This window comes from Phaseolus vulgaris, chromosome 7 (genome assembly GCF_000499845.2).
Source record: "Phaseolus vulgaris cultivar G19833 chromosome 7, P. vulgaris v2.0, whole genome shotgun sequence".
Taxonomy (NCBI): domain Eukaryota; kingdom Viridiplantae; phylum Streptophyta; class Magnoliopsida; order Fabales; family Fabaceae; genus Phaseolus; species Phaseolus vulgaris.
In genome coordinates, this window is record NC_023753.2 from 37,679,394 (window position 1) to 37,696,252 (window position 16,859).

Sequence of the window (16,859 nt, forward strand, 5' to 3'; positions counted from 1 at the left end):
AGGTTCCAATTATTTAGAGAAATTAGTCCACATGAAGATTTGGTTTCCAAAATACTTCAAATGAAAATTTTATCATTCTAGAGGTTTTGTAATATAAATTCTATCGTATACTATTTTGTTTATTACTCGTAGTTATGCCAATATTGGTTTAAGGATTAATTGTGAATTCATTCCTTATAAAATTTGTATAATGTTAATTTGATACTAATTGTTAAATTTAAAACATTTTGATGGATTTAAAATAAAATTTAGAAAAATCCTTGATTTGTTTAAATTTAATATTAATATTACATTCAAACTAAGTCTGTGGGTTACTTTTCAATCAAAAGAAAAATTGAACCATATCACTAACATATTTTTAATTATACATTTACTGGTGCATTTATTACTTAACAATATTATTTGACTTTAATATTATATTAGAAATTAAACAATACTAAACTGAATGTTGATTTTATTTTGAGTTTTCAGTAAAAAAACAGACTAAAGCATTAATAGACATTTATACCCTTGCAAAGTATTCAACAAAAAATTATAAATTATTTTTATACATTTATTGTAACAAGCATCATGTAAAGACTGTGTAATGAAAAAAAAATAAAATATATATATATATATATATATTTAGAAATTATTTAACAATAATATAAACTAACTTAGAAATATTTATTAGTTAATATTTAATTTAATTTCTATAGCAATTATTATTTTTTTCTCCAAAATTAATTTTTATTTCATAATTTTTTTTTATATTATGTTACTAAATGATAAAATAATAATATAAACACATCATACATCTCTCAAACCTAATAAATTATTTGAATAAAAACAAAAATAACAGTAATTTGAGAACCAATAATTGGTTGGCCTGCATGTAGCACAGTATAGCATATTGGGAAAAGTAGTCCAAAGTTAATAAATATAAAATAATGAAACAAACATTATTTTTATACTATCATCATATTAAGATTGGAATATATATATATATATATATATATATATATATATATATATAATTTTATATATATATATATAATTATACGGTATAACTCTACTAAACATGTTGTTAAATATTTTTGTATTGAGTTATTTTTTAAAATTGATGATTACATTAAAAGTCTTTTCACACAAACCAATATGCAAAATTTAATATTAAGTTTAAATTCTGATTTTTTTTATATAAATAAAAAGTAACGTAATATATATATTAACATATGAATCGTTTAACTGTTATACAATTTCAATAAAATACAACATAAATAGTTATAATAATATAAAATTATAATTTAATAATTAAATTAAAAATAATTGTTTTATAAATATATTAATGATATAATATTCAAGAAAACTTACACGGGTACAACTTAATTTATCTTCTATATATACTATCTAATTTTTTTATCATTGGATCAACTATAGTCAAAAAATAAACCATAAACTTAGTTTTATATATAAGTAATGTTTTATGTATTGTAATGTTAATTTTTAATTAACTTTTTACGTCTGTAATTTCGTATTTTTTTATACTATATATCTTAAAATTTTGTCAATCAAGTTTAAAATATAAAAAAAAAACATACTTAAACAAATATTGTTTTCTATAATCATGCGTTGATTAATATAATAATGGGATCGCACTTTTTAAAAAAAAATGAAAAACAAAAATAAACAATTAAAATATAAAATTGTAGAATTTAAAAATATATAAACTATTAAAAAATATTAGTACACTGTAGAATAATAAACTTGCCACGTATTAAAAATATTTTTTAAAAAGTAGCAAAAATGTTGTCTTATTTTGTGAGGGCAGTTATGGGTTTTCATTGTCTTATGCTCAGAATGATTCATTCAGTGATGTGTAATTTTGTAATTTAATTTGCAATTATTTTTCTATACAAAAATTAAACTATTTTTCCTAATTAAAACTTACAACGCAAATTTATCTAATAAATTAAAAATAATTTTGACTAATTTGAAAATAAACACATATTATATTTAACATCTAACTGTATAATAAAATCTTGTAGAGTGTAAGACTTTTTAATATAACTTAACGTTGAACTAAACAAAATGAATTTAATGTATAATGAAAGAAATAAAACGTTATATAAATTATTCAACTCTTCCATTAAATTACTATTAATATTGTTATTATTATTACTATTATTATCATTATTATTATATAATAGGTTTGGCCATTTGGTGGACCCATTCAATCCTTTATTCCAATATTAATATTCAGATGAGAAAAATCATCATCTGGTTATGCAGATTTATTCTTTATATTTTTTTAAGGAATGATGCAGATTTCAAAAGCCAAAGAAAGGGTCATGTATTTTCATTGCAATTAAAAATGTTTATGAGCATTGATTCTTGTAATTCAAACTTTTTATTATTGTTACAATAAAATTATCAAATAAAATTTAATTTTAAAGATTAAAAATAATTAATTATTATATTAAATAAATTAAATATTATTTTATAAACTAAAAAATATTGATATATAAAAGAGTTTTTTACTATCAAACAATGCCAAAAACAACTTGGCACACGATCCTACTACAATTATTGTTCTAAAATATGGCTGATTCTTCTTATACTATATCAATTTATATTTGCACCAATACACATGAAAAAGTCATTTTTGTCCTTACTTATTTAAAATACTATTTAGGATTCATCGAGTCACACTTCACTTATTCATTCTCCTTGAAAACGACTATGACGAAGATAAAGAGTTGTCGATGAGAAGGCAATGTTGATTGGTCGTGATCATCATACATTAATCTTTCCTTAATTTTTCATGTATAAATTCATGATATTCATTGACAGCATAAAAAAACACATATCAGAAGTCTTTGTCTTTCGGATATTCATACCTTTCAAATCACGAAGTTTTTGATATGCAAGTTAAAAATTAGTATGTTTCTTCTGAATATGGTCATTCAGAAACTTATTTTGACAATAAAAAGTGACCTTCCGAATGTCAACATCCGAAAAACAATGACCTCATTTCGGATTTGAAAATCCAAAGTACACATAGATACTTTCAGATTTCTTCATCTGTAGGCAATGTTTCAGATCGTGATATCCGGTAAGAGCTTAACACCCGTTACAACTGAAAAAGCAATGTGAAAACAAATTTGCTTACCTCAAAGACAAATGCACAACACCTAAAAGTAATGGCTTCGCTTCACCACTTGAGCAAACCACTACACCACAAGCACCTCCACTCAAAGCGCCTTCACCACAATAAAACACCTCTTTTGCATTTTTTTTTAAATATATATGACAATGACACTTTGGAGTTTTAAATTTTATGTTGAGTGCACATTAAAATTGAAATAAAATAGTACAAGAAGAATTAACCACTTTTTGGTACTTAACCCAAACATAATATTACTCGAGTTTCTAGACAAGTCAGATTGCTCACTTAGTTGAAGGTCATAATATTACAATCAGCCAATCTCTTAGCGTAGTAAGTTGACAACGAGAACAATAATATAAGTAAAACATTATTAAAATCTATGAACGCTCTCCCCGTAGGCCCATGACATAGTTATAAATAAGAGAAACATTTAAGGTAAAAGGTAATGAAAGTTTTAACACTTAATCACATTTAACTTCATTGTGAGAGTATCTTTATCGTTACTTCTACCTCTATCAACAAGATGAGAAACTGATAGACAAATTGAAGAACTTGATAGAAGATAAAAACATTTATTATTATTATTATTAAAAAATTATAAATTTAGTATATAATATTAACTATGAAAATTTTAGCTACTAATTACTTTAAATTATAAATAAACTTAATTTAAAATCTAAATAATTAGTAACTAAATAATTGATAGATACAAATTTAAAAACTAATTTATAATTTTTTATTAATAATATAAATTATTTTAAATATTAATATTTTAATTTATAAAATAATATATAAATTAATATAATAACTAATTATTTTTTATTTTTATATACTAAACAGTTGTATCATACATTTCTTATTTGTTTTAATTAAACTAAAAATACAAGTAATGAACTTATTGAAAAAAAATGAACTAAAATTTTAAATTATGATATATAAAATAAAAGCACAATACATATAATTAAGAATATTTATTTTCTTACCCTTTATTTATTTATGTACTGGACGAGAGCGCTCAAAGCTCAGCACTCGGAGGTAAAACCTCAGCACTTGCCATAAACAGGTTAACTCGGTTCTTGGGTCAAGTTGGTGGGCTATGTGATTGGGCCCCAAAACATATGTATTCGCCCCTTTGTATGCTTAAATTAACTTTTCGCGCATAAGGCCTAGGTGGTTAGTGAGGGGTAGTGATGAACTTAGGGGTGCATTTAGTGCGCGTAGGGTCCAACACAAGTAAAACACTTTCTTTTAAACCCAAGTCCATGTGTGCTAGGACATGTAAAGTCTAGGTTGCATGTATGATGCATAGAGTCACGCTAATGGTGCCTACGTAAACAAATTGGACCCGTGATGCTGGTACACGAGTTGGTACCTTGGTGGTTATTCTGTTATTATTTTATGCACCCTTATAGGAAAGTTTCTGATCTGTTGCACCAGTGTGAGAGTAAGCCCTTAAACAAAATATTTCTTTTCTGTTGAGTATGCTTTCAGTTGAGATTATATTTTCGTTATGGAAAACTATTATAAGAGGTCAATTATTAGAAGGGACTTGAGATCATAGGTTAAGGGAGGTTGTTTCTAAGACTAAAACTAATTACTTTTTAAATTCTTATAAGCCCTGCACTGACTTGATTGTCAGATTGCAATGAACGAACAGGTAGGACCATCTGTTTCAGCAGAGTTACGTTCCAAAGGAGCAGGAAACAGACGGATGTAGAGTTTGTGATTGAAATCAACCAACGAACAGTCAACCGACAATAACAATATAATATATTTTTTCATAGAAAAAAATTTGCTAAAAAAAAATGTGAAAATGTTTTAACTGTAACTGAGAGGATTTGTTATGTAGAAAAAGAAAGATAGATTCATATTCCCATACATATAAATTATATAAAAACAAGAAAATTCTTAGATTTTTTTGAAAAAAAAAATAGAAATTTTTTTTTAGGAAAAAGACTATTCCAACTAGAATAGTAATAAAAAAAACTTATTAAATGAAAGAAAGAGACATCATATATATATATAATGTAATTTTTATTCTATCAATAACTTTATATAAAATATTAACTTTGTAGATTAAAACATTGAATTATAATTTTATATCTATACCAGTTTTTTTTTTCTTTCAAAAATTGAAGGAATAATGAAATAGTTTATATTTAATATATATATATATATATATATATATAACTACTAATTTTGTTTTATATGAATCATACATCAAATACGATTTATATTAAAAGAAATTTAAATTTATCACTAAATTAAAAATAGTGATGTCATTGAAAATTATTGAGCAGTGTAACAATTAACTATTGAATTGTTTAATTGTTCGTTAGAATTTTGGATCTATCCAACATTATTTTATAGATAATTGGTATATATCAAATAGGCACACTATATATTTTAAAAATATACTAAAACATAATAATTTTATTATCTTTTTATCATTATTTTAATATTTTTTTATCACAAACAATATTATATTATACTTCAGCAATGACCAAATTTAAAGTGTTTAAGTTCTTTTTCTCATGTTTATTCTTTTATTTATTCATATGAAGTTCCTTTTCCTTTTATTAGATTCTCCTTCAATCATATTTACATTAAATTGACTCCCATATCACTATTAAAATTGAAGTCGGTATCACAAATGAATTAAATAAAAATATTTACTTTATTAAGTGCCCAAGTTATAAAAGAATTAAATACTACTATTTAAAAATCAACCATAGAAACTTATTTAAAAACCTTCCCCATGTCATCCTATATTTCGACAATTCAAAATTTTAATTAAATATAACAAATTTATATAAATGATTGATTGCAAGACTAGTTTGTGAGATGTATTATTTCTAATTTTTTAATGGCTTGCGATTCTTTTATTTTATTATTATAATATCTTTTTAATTTCATTTTATTATTTAATATAATTTCTTTAAAAACTAGTCAATATAATATATTTTTTTATTAATTTTACGGTGACATTATTATAATTACACATCTAGTTAACTATGTCACATATTTCATTAATAAACAATTTTAATTAATATATAATTTATTTATATCAATCTTTATTTTTATTACGAGTATGATCATCTATGTCTTTTCTCTTGATTAGTTAGGAGAATTTTGTTTTTGACAATAAGACTTGTGATGAAGATTAGGAATGAGTTCTATAAGAATTGAAACAATCATTCATATTTTTTTATTGTTTAATATCAATAGAAAAAAAATAAGTATAATGAAAGCGATTGTATTAACTCGTTTTAAAAAAATTAAATAATCAAATCATTATAATATAAAAATATATTAAATATATAATTTAACATTTAATTTATACCTTTTCATAGTTTAAGTTGGAATTAAAATAAAAAAATAAAGTAACTAATAGAGAGCACGTTATCAGAAGCAAGAGACGGTGAGGTACACGCACTTAGGTAGGCATAGCAAGCATCAGCGTAAACAAGATCGACAACAGTGCAAGAAACATCATCAAAATCATCGACAAATCGAAGTTTCAGAAATCCGCTGGCTATGACTGCAGCTGTTGTCGTTCCACTGGGCCTTCTCTTCTTCTCCTCTGGCCTCATCGTTAACCTCATTCAGGTTTTCTTTCTTTCTAAATAAATCAAAATCCCTATTCTTTCACCATCAACCGATCCATTTCACACTCTTTTTTATCATTATTTTATGTTTTTGCATTTTTGGTTATTATTCGAGATTTCGCTCCGCCCCTTCTTGTTGGAACTCCTTCATTTTGTTCAACTCGGATAAAGTTTTCTTCACTGAGTATTAGTTGTTTGTCGATTAATTGATGATAATTGGTACTGTGGGGTGTTAAAAAGTTGTGGTGTGATGCTCTCAGGCACTATGCTACGTGTTTGTGCGGCCGGTGTCGAAGAATTTGTACCGGCGGATGAACCGGGTGGTGGCGGAACTGCTGTGGTTGGAACTCGTGTGGATTATTGATTGGTGGGCTGGTGTTAAGGTTTAGTTTCTCTTGTCTTGGTTAATGTTGTTGATTTTATTCATAGTTCACTGGTGCAAAGTGTTGTTTTGTGCTTTACTTGCTTGCTCTGCTAGATGGTGTGGCTTTGGAGTACTGAATGAGTTTAATAGGCGTGCAATGGCGGTGTAAGTTTTTATACTGTTAGTTAATCAGAGATTATCTTTGGTATGACTTTTAAAGTAGCTACTGTAAATTATGGTTTGTGATTGGGTATGTATTATTTATCTTTACTGAATTATTTCTGGCCGGTTTCTTGAATTGGCATTTGAATTTTTAAACCTTGGGTATTTATAGGCGGGTGTACGATTAGACCCTAAGGTTCGTTTGAGTGAAGGTTGTTTAATTGGGGAATGAACCGGGTCGTGATGTTTAGGATACTTAAAAGTGAAGAAATGCGAAAGTTGATGCTTGGCTTGTATGATGTCGACTTTCAACTGAAATGAAGCTGTTCTAGCTTGTGTTTATTTTTAATGGGGGAATTTAATGGACAAGACAGAATATAACTGCTACTTTTCCATGATTACTGCTGTGGCAATGGCTAGGATTAGAGATTGTGAATTTTTTGGGTTAAAGTTACTTTTTCTGCTCATGGACTTGAAATGATTGCAATACAAATATCTAGTTCTTTAGTGATTAGCAGGTTTGCGCAGACACTGTAATCTTTTTTTAGTTAAGGGATTTTGGCATTAAAATGGAGGGGAGATCTTGCACAGTGCTAGATGGGTCCATACGGTGGGAAATTGGATTGAGGATTACAATTATTTTTTATCATTCTTATTTTTGTGTTTACTTTTCTCCTTTTGTGATAGATTTTGTTTTTCCCTTAGCAACTAAGCTATGAAAAAAGTAGAGATTTAGGATGACTGAATATTACTGCTTGCAGGCATGTTTTACCAACCAATTTGGCACATTTATCCATTCTTTTCTCTTCTTGATAGACCTTCTTTTCATTTAAACTATAGGAAAAATTCAATCCTTCTGATATCTCTTCTCTTTTGTTGTTTAATGTTTTTGATCACCCTGACTCATGTTCTAATCCTATTATTTCTACTAACTAATTTGAAGCGTATTACAATGTGTAAAACTGATTTTTCATCTAAGAAGAAAAAGTAGTAATTTAAATGACATCATATATGAATTTAACTTAATTGTTCTTATTGTTGCATTTTGAATAACCAAATCTTCTTTTGGAACTTTTATGTCTTCAGGTCCAAGTATTCACAGATAGTGAAACTTTTCGTTCAATGGGTAAGTATCTTCTATTGCATTTGGTGCTTTACGCTTTCCTACCTCTCCCTCCCCCCTTCATTTTGTTTCTTCTTGTGTTGTGCACGTGTTTTGGAAAAGGAAAAAGGAGTATATAAGGTCTCTGCATTTTTCTTAATATAAATCACTTGAATTCTGATTCTGTCTAGAATTTTCCAGGTAAAGAGCATGCTCTTGTCATATCCAATCACAGAAGTGACATTGATTGGCTCGTTGGATGGGTTTTAGCTCAGGTGATTGTCGTATTTAGTATGACCCCTTTCACATATTCAACACAAGAAAATTAATACTAGAATTTACAATGTATTAGAATCAATTGCATATTTCATTTGTCATTCTGAAATGTTTAATATTATCTTACTAGGACAAAAGTACTCATAGTTGAGGCCTACTTATAGGTCTATTTCATCATAAATGTGATATTCTTAGATTTGAATTGTGTTTCTTGACTCATCTGGGTTTGCTTCAACTACTGACTTATTTTTGAACATTATTATTCTTCAGCGTTCAGGTTGCCTTGGGAGCACTCTAGCTGTGATGAAGAAATCCTCTAAGTTTCTACCGGTATGTTATGTTAGAGCTTGTTGAATGGTACTTGTTTTCCTATGTTTATGTTTTAATGGTTTGATTAGGGGTGATAGAAATTATATGATTTGAAATTGGAATGAATTGTGAAATGGGGGCATTTATTGTATGCATATATTGATAATAACGGGATGTTCCGTTTGCTAGTTTTGTTTATCACATGATCTATGTCTGCTTAAGGCGTGGTTGGACATGGATGCTTTTGAACCTACTTGAACTTTTGATAGCTTCATTGATCATATCATCATTTATGTCAATGTTGATCATCAACTAAGTTAAAATGTGCAGGTTATTGGTTGGTCAATGTGGTTTTCCGAATATCTTTTCTTGGAGAGAAGTTGGGCCAAGGATGAAAGCACACTAAAGGTATGGGATACTCAAATATAATTGATATTTGCACATGTTATTGTTATAATTGTAGAAATAAGGATCAAATATTATATAATTATTAATATTTAGATTCTATATGTATTATTAAGAACATTTTTATTTATTTTTGTATCATATCTTTATTATTAAAGGATATTAAATCTCCTCTATTTATTGTATTAATTCCTTTCTCTCAATACAAATAAAGCATCATTGTCTCAAAATCACGCCGTTTCAGCTCAATGTTTGTTTTTTCCTATAGTTTAACTGTTATATTAATGTCTTCTTATTTATTCACCTAGATGTAAAAATTACTGTAAATTTTCTGTCTAACCCTTGCGCTGTCCACGTCCTCTATCTCTTGGTATGTTAACTGTTTTACTATTGTGAACCTCATTTGAGTCTTGCAATATTGTATTTGCAGTCAGGCCTACAGCAATTGAGGGATTTCCCTCTTCCCTTTTGGTTGGCTCTATTTGTAGAAGGAACTCGCTTTACACAAGCCAAACTATTAGCTGCTCAGGAGTATGCAGCCTCAGCTGGATTGCCTGTTCCTAGAAATGTTTTGATTCCAAGAACTAAGGTTGAATATAATTCCTTGATTTTTTTGTCTGTCTTTTTTCCTTGTCTTTTTTCTTTCCACTGTTTGAAGGTTCTGCATGATTCTTGTCTAGTTAATTTTCAGGCTCAACTAATCCATGTTAGCATACTTTTGGAGGGATTTTATGTGAAAACATATTACTTCTCTACTGCTTATAATTTGTTGTTGTCACTCTACCTGTCAAGGGTGGTTAAAGGGGTTGTCTTAATTTTGAGTTTTAAAATGGAGAACTAGTTTTCTTTTTAATGATTCAGAATGGTGATACTTTGGATACTTCTGTGAAATATATGCTAGGTTAATATGGACAATTGGTCATTGATTTATCTAATGTTTTGAGGATTGTGAAAATTGAATTTCATTTGTAAGATGAGTTATTTAGATTCTTGTGAATGTATAACCCTCTTATTTTGTGGAATATTCTTACAGCTTTTTCATCAAAGTTGATTTAATCCTATATCAATTTTGTTGTTGTACTACAATATAAACTATATTTAAATAAAAAAAAAACCCGAGACCCTTTTTTAATTTAATTAGGGTGTCTTCATTTCACTCTTTGTTTCACCTCGTATTATTGTCTTCGTGACTTCTTGACTCTTATTGTAAATTTGGTCTGTCTCCCAAACTAGACAATGTAGGTTAGAAAAATAATTAGGGGTTCTACAAAAACATGTTTATTTGGGTTTTCTTAGAAATGATCAATCATATAAAAACAAGAAAATTGGAAGTTCATCGGGTAGGAAATTTTGCACGCTGTTGGATGGGGGTTTAGGTCCAGTTGGTAGTGACTGTTTATTTTTAATTTCATTCTAACAGTTCTGGTATTGGTTTACAACCATAGATTCTATGTTTGAGCTGTGGTCGCCCAATGAAAGAATTAGGGTGTAGAACTAGACTTCTAAGTTTCATTCCAATTCTATTGCTTGGATGTTTGAGATAGAAATTAAAAAAGTAGAAGTCTCATATTAAAACCTATTTAATATAGTAGTAAATTAAACATTTTAAAGACAATAAAATAATTGTTATCAATAACATATTAAAAAAAGTTAAATACTCCTGTAACTTCAACTTTTTTGAAGAAGTGGGGAGGTGTGTCTTTTACCTTTCCAATTGAGTACAATTTTTAATTCCAAAAGTGTAGGCAATTTAAAATACTCTAGGCATCACATTTAAGGGTAAGGACTATGCTGCTGATCTTCAACTGTATTAGTTTCACACATATTAAGAGCCAGAGCTAAATGCAATACTTTTGCATTTGATTTATCAACTACATTTTCCTTGTTTTTCCATGAAACATTATTTCCTCCACTCTGAACACAGTACTCAAGTTGATAATCTATCGCAAGTGGAGCCTGCCTAGTTTTTATCTGTAGTGGCCCATATTTTTGTACATTAGATCCTTTCGAAGAAAACCTATATATCCCTGGATATGAATGACTTTATCCCTATGTTGCTCACTTGAACATTTTTGGACTAGTCATGGCACGGAAATTTAATTTTTCCGCTAGTATTTGATACCTACCCAGGTCTGAATATAACTCGTCAATTGTATATTTTTTAACATTTGCGTACAGAAGTATCAATTGGTCCACATGATGTTTGAGCTAATCTGAAGCTGGAGTAGAGACTTATGTATCAAGGTAGGTCCTAGAATTTGCATTTAAGGCCTAATTCAAGCTCTCAAAATTGACTTTGAAGGTGTGGACTAGCTAAGCTTTATAGAGCTTATTAAGTTATGTCAATTGTTAATGTGGAACTAAACCACCACTCATGAGGGCTACAATTAAAGGTAGCCCCATTGACGCCACAACTAAGGTAGGCTAGAGATGATCGCAATTAAAGTAACTTTTGAACACTCTCCTTCACACATAGGGCCCAACGATGATCTAAAATAGGTTCTTAATTTTAGGGTTTGGGTTTATAACTCGTATCACTAGATGATGCAGGACTCAATCACACCCTTGAGGCTGCAATTAATACCCCCAACGAGGCCATAACTAAGGTAGCTTTCCAACAGTAAGTTGAGGCATTTTTGGGCTTTACTAGTGAGGTGAAGTAATGAGAGTCCTCAAAGAAAGTCACATTTGCAACATTTAAAAGCAACACATTTGAAGGGAATACACCAATATCCTTGCTGTTTTATTAAATTCTTTTTTCTGTCCAAATTGGGTTTAAATTTTGTTGCTTAAGTTTTAAAAAACAATGAAAAAATCTTAAAATTCCTCCATTAAAGATACCCAGTTATATCTTAAAAAATACGTATGCAAGTGACAAAATACCTGTACTCTTCAATGCAACTGACTTTAAAATCAGGTTGTTGCTGCCCTTTGCTGTATTTTGTTTGAGAAACATGCAATCTTGCCAATGTCACTCTACCTTGCTGTGGAGATGGTTGTGTTTTAATTTGATGTTTTGCCTTTCTGATTTTGTGTTCTGTCATATATTGGATTTTTCTGTTTGGGAAGATATCACATCCTCCTTGTAGCTGTACTTTCACTCTTTAAATCTTCAAATTACTTGTTGTAAAAACTGTCGAAATGGTTTAAGCTACCTGTTACAGTAAGTTCACATGATTTTAATGTGATTTCGAAGTAGATATTGACTTCATCATTTCATTTTACTTTCATGGTTTGGCTTCTTTGTTCTTCTAAATTTACTTGACACATTCAATGTCACATATATGACCTAATATTGCTAAGCATTGTATTAGGTTTTATTGTTCTTTTCTGTTTGCTCTGAAATATTTACTCGGCTATGTTGCTTTCAGGGTTTTGTTTCAGCAGTAAATCATATGCGCTCATTTGTTCCTGCCATTTATGATGTAACAGTGGCAATTCCCAAGAGTTCACCTGCTCCTACAATGCTAAGACTCTTCAGAGGGAAATCTTCAGTGGTGAGCCTATCAAAGTAGACATTTAGAAAGAACAAAATAAGAGCAGAAGCTATCAAACATGAGACTTTCATCAAGTTTCTTTTAATTTCATTGTCTTCACTATTCTCCTACTAGTAATTAACGTGAAGGGTTTTTAACTGCAGAATTAATTTAATGTGACCATAAATAAGAATTAGGTCAGGAGGCAGGAAAAGGAGTGTTCTCAATGTGTGTCTTGATTTATGAATGCCTCTCTGATCAATCTGTATTCTTTGGTACTATGGTAGCCATGAAGAAGGCGCATTAAGATTAGGAGTCCGATGCATGTAGGTAGAATTGATTTGTTTTGTTCTTCCCCAAATTATATGCTATTTCCAGAGCATATTTTTCAAAGTGTGTATGGAATAAGATTTCATTTTTTCTTCTTTGATTTTTGGTTTTATGGTGTTGAAGCCCAAAAGAGACTGTAGTAAGAAAAGTGAATCAAATAGAAGATTGTCTGGTTAAATGGATTGAAAGAAGACTAAAGAGAACTTCAGAAGAAACTATTAAAAGACATTTTTAGCAGATCTGAATGGTGTTTATTTATCCATATTGACTATCTCCCTTAGTATGATAAGACTTGGTTGTTGTTTAACGACCATTGTAGGACACCTGATAATCTTATTTTACAAAACTTTATGCTGGAGATTTGGAGTAGGCTTGTTTGTATTTATGGAAAACCATCCTATTGCTGGGGAATTTGGAGGCAATATCGTTGTTTGTTAGAGGAAAAAGAGTTTTGACTTGGCATTTGGTACTTTCGTTATTACTTCAAAGAATAACGGAACTTTTTAAGGATCCATAGTTTTATTTGCAGCTACCTTAGCAATTGAGTGCGTATGTTTTTAGCTTTTACTTTGAAGAATAACGAAGCTTGTAAGGATTCAGATTTTTCTGTGTAGCTACTTGACCGAATGATATACACCACTTCAATATGCCGTTTTTCCTTAGTTTGCTTTTGTTCATCAAGAGGATTTCTTATCTTTCCTTCATAATCTTATATATTTTCTATATTGAATGTATAGTTTAGTTAAAAATTTACTCACTTTACCACCGTAGGTGCATGTGCATATTAAGCGACATTTGATGAAGGATTTACCAGAAGAAAATGAAGCTGTTGCTCAATGGTGTCGAGACATATTCGTGGCTAAGGTGTGTTAATTGTAATTTTAGCTGTTAATTGAAGCATGTAGGCCAGTCTGTATTTTTTTTGTTGATAACTGTGTAAATAATGTTACTATGTATTAGTTCCCACTGGTCTATTTGCAAGAATGTTTTGATATACTTTGTAGCTTCTAATTTTTGTATTACACTTTTGGCACATTTTTCACTCCCTATTCCATTGGGACACCAGGATGCATTGTTCGACAAACATATAGCTGAGGACACATTTAGTGATCAAGAGCTGCAGGATACCGGTCGACCCATAAAGTCTCTTGTGGTGAGATACTTCATCTCATCATGTCTAACCTTGCATATTCCTTATTTATCAGCTTTGTCGTATTGCATAAATTGTACTCTTTCTGTCCTTTTCATAGAATCTAGGTTGGTCTTTTATATAATTCAATCTAGAATGTCTCCTGCCTTAGTATTTTTTTTTCACAAAAATATCCTCAACGACTGGTATTTTTCTGAGTTCTACTATATATTATAAGTGGAATGCATTAGCATCTTAAGTTCTTTGCAGTCTCTAACTCTCTCATGCATAAAAAGCATTTTGGAACTTTAACATTCACATGCATAGCCAATAAATATTAAAACAACAAATATTTTAATGATGAAGGCTTAGAAGAATTAGATCTAAAAAATATGTAAAAAGCAGTAAAAGTAAGTTTTATTAACATTAAGAGTAATATTAGAAAATATATAAATTATAGACAAATTTAATACTACTAACTAACTACATTTACTAATTTCCTGTAAAAAAGATCTTGGGGGGTATTATTTTTCCTGACAAACTATTTTACTGTGGGAACAGGTTGTCTTGTCTTGGGCTTGTGTGGTTGTAACAGGGGCCCTCAAGTTCCTCCAATGGTCTTCACTACTATCTTCCTGGAAGGGTGTTGCATTTTCAGCAATTGGTTTGGGAGTTGTGACTCTACTCATGCACATCTTGATTCAGTTCTCACAAGCTGAGCGTTCAACCCCTTCCAAGGTTGCCCCAGCAAAGTCCAGGAATAGGGAAGAGCTAGAAGCTAGAGATAACAAACAAGACTAGTTCACACAAGTTACCTGAATATTCTATACATAGGTAGGGAATTCTTCAGTGGTCACATCTTGAACTTGAAAATTGCACTTCTGTGGTTTATAAAAAAAATTGCATTAACGTGTCTTTAGGGACTCATTATTTGTTTGTTTTGGAATTCCACCTCGTATGTGTTCAGTACTACGGATGTACTACTCATTATTTTCAGATTAATTAGGATGAATTTGTATAGACAAATATATAGGAATGGCGTACAAAATCCTACCTAACATCGCACTTTTTTTGGTCACTTGTACACTTTCTGTTTTTGGACTATTATTTTGTGGTTATTTCTTGCTGTTTTCCAAGTTTCTAAATGTCTGTGAACTGTTGTCTGCCTTTTCATTTTGTTCATCACAGTAAAATAGTTGTGAATGGACTTTTCCTCTTTGGAAAAGCATGTAAAATCTTACCATTTTGCGAATAAAGCATGGTTGGTCCAACATCTTTTCATCACTTCATCAATGCATGTATAGTCTTCATTATTTCTAGCAAATCTTTGTGGAGAATCCGGGTTGTAATGTACTTAAGGTTTCAGATTTTAATGTTATGAATAAGTATGATGGCAGAAGAGATTCTAATATGGGTTGTTAGTCAGGTTTATGCTGAAAAAGAAATTTTGTAACTTGAATGATTCACATAGCTTCTTCATTGCTTTTTGAAAATTTGAAGTATCTTGGTCCCTTTTCAAACTTTTTATTTACTTCATCAAGAGGATTCTTCAGTTTTCTTAAACAATCTCAGATGCACTTTTCATAAACTCAAGTTTAATAAACAATTTACAAACATTTGATTCACTAGTTACTGCTTAGTCCATTTTCCTTTTCTGCAAAAAATAATTGTAGCAGTAATAGGTTCACACTGAATACAGCATAATGAATTATTAAACTATTGAATAATAAATGATAAATAAAACAAGGCCTCATCTGGTATCAATCTAGCTTATTCTAATTTGCCTTATGCTATAAGACTTTATATTGTTTAGATCTTTTGAGTTAAAAGCATAACAAATGGGGTTCGAATTCTCACCTCAAGTGGTAAAAATATAGGTTAAATTACATATTTTACTACTCAATTATAATGTTTTACAAATTTTATAATTTAAGTTTGATTTTCGTTCATTTCATCTTTATAATTTTCACTTTTCTTGCATTTTGTACAATTCTCAATTACAATTAGTTTATTGTTAATTGACCCTAATATTAGACATATAATAGAGCTAAAAGGTAAAATAGGCTCAATTTTAAAGGTAGATGATAAGATGCATACACTTTTAAAGTTTTATGTTATTTTTTTTTCTTGTATATTGTAGGTGTGGAAAAGTCTAAATTGTTCATTGAATGGAAAATTATGAATTGCACAGTGTCGATATTTATGCTGGATTACACCATTCAAAACTAAAAAAATGCATTTAAGTTTACACAATTTGAGTATATATTCTATATAATGTGATCTGATATATATTTGCAGATTAAAAATATATTGTAAAGTCTAGATTATATAATCTAAAAATATATTTTAGATTATACAATTCAAAATATATTAATTTAAATATACATATTTGGGTGGTTGTACAATCTGTTTTTAGATTATGCAAAATCTAAAAATATATTTTAGATTATACAATTAATTTAAATATACATATTTAGTTGTACAATCTGTTTTTAGATGGTGTAATTCGAATCCCTTGATATTTTTTTAATAGAAAATAAATGACTCAGT

General features: G+C 29.1%; 1 protein-coding gene across 2 annotated transcripts; it reads left to right on the forward strand.

Moving 5' to 3' along the window:
* The first annotated feature begins 6,512 nt into the window (after positions 1 to 6,512).
* Positions 6,513 to 15,427, forward strand: LOC137830589 (1-acyl-sn-glycerol-3-phosphate acyltransferase 2). 2 transcript variants are annotated; one of them, XM_068638024.1, is made up of 11 exons: positions 6,513 to 6,757; positions 7,017 to 7,139; positions 8,369 to 8,408; positions 8,586 to 8,659; positions 8,931 to 8,990; positions 9,300 to 9,377; positions 9,805 to 9,963; positions 12,746 to 12,871; positions 13,952 to 14,044; positions 14,247 to 14,333; positions 14,871 to 15,427. In XM_068638024.1, the coding sequence occupies exons 1-11, from the start codon at positions 6,686 to 6,688 to the stop codon at positions 15,108 to 15,110; spliced, it is 1,152 nt and encodes a 383-aa protein (XP_068494125.1). In that variant the 5' UTR covers positions 6,513 to 6,685; the 3' UTR covers positions 15,111 to 15,427. The 2 variants fall into 2 exon arrangements, with proteins under 2 accessions (XP_068494125.1, XP_068494126.1); XM_068638025.1 differs by having other exon boundaries at positions 6,562 to 6,757; positions 7,017 to 7,285.
* Positions 15,428 to 16,859: the final 1,432 nt, after the last annotated feature.

Bases quoted from the DNA above. Each gene is read 5' to 3' on its own strand.
- LOC137830589 (XM_068638024.1), top strand. From the start codon at position 6,686: ATGACTGCAGCTGTTGTCGTTCCACTGGGCCTTCTCTTCTTCTCCTCT. The intron at 6,758-7,016 runs GTTTTCTTTCTT...TGATGCTCTCAG, and splicing joins TCATCGTTAACCTCATTCAG to GCACTATGCTACGTGTTTGT. The intron at 14,334-14,870 runs GTGAGATACTTC...CTGTGGGAACAG, and splicing joins GACCCATAAAGTCTCTTGTG to GTTGTCTTGTCTTGGGCTTG.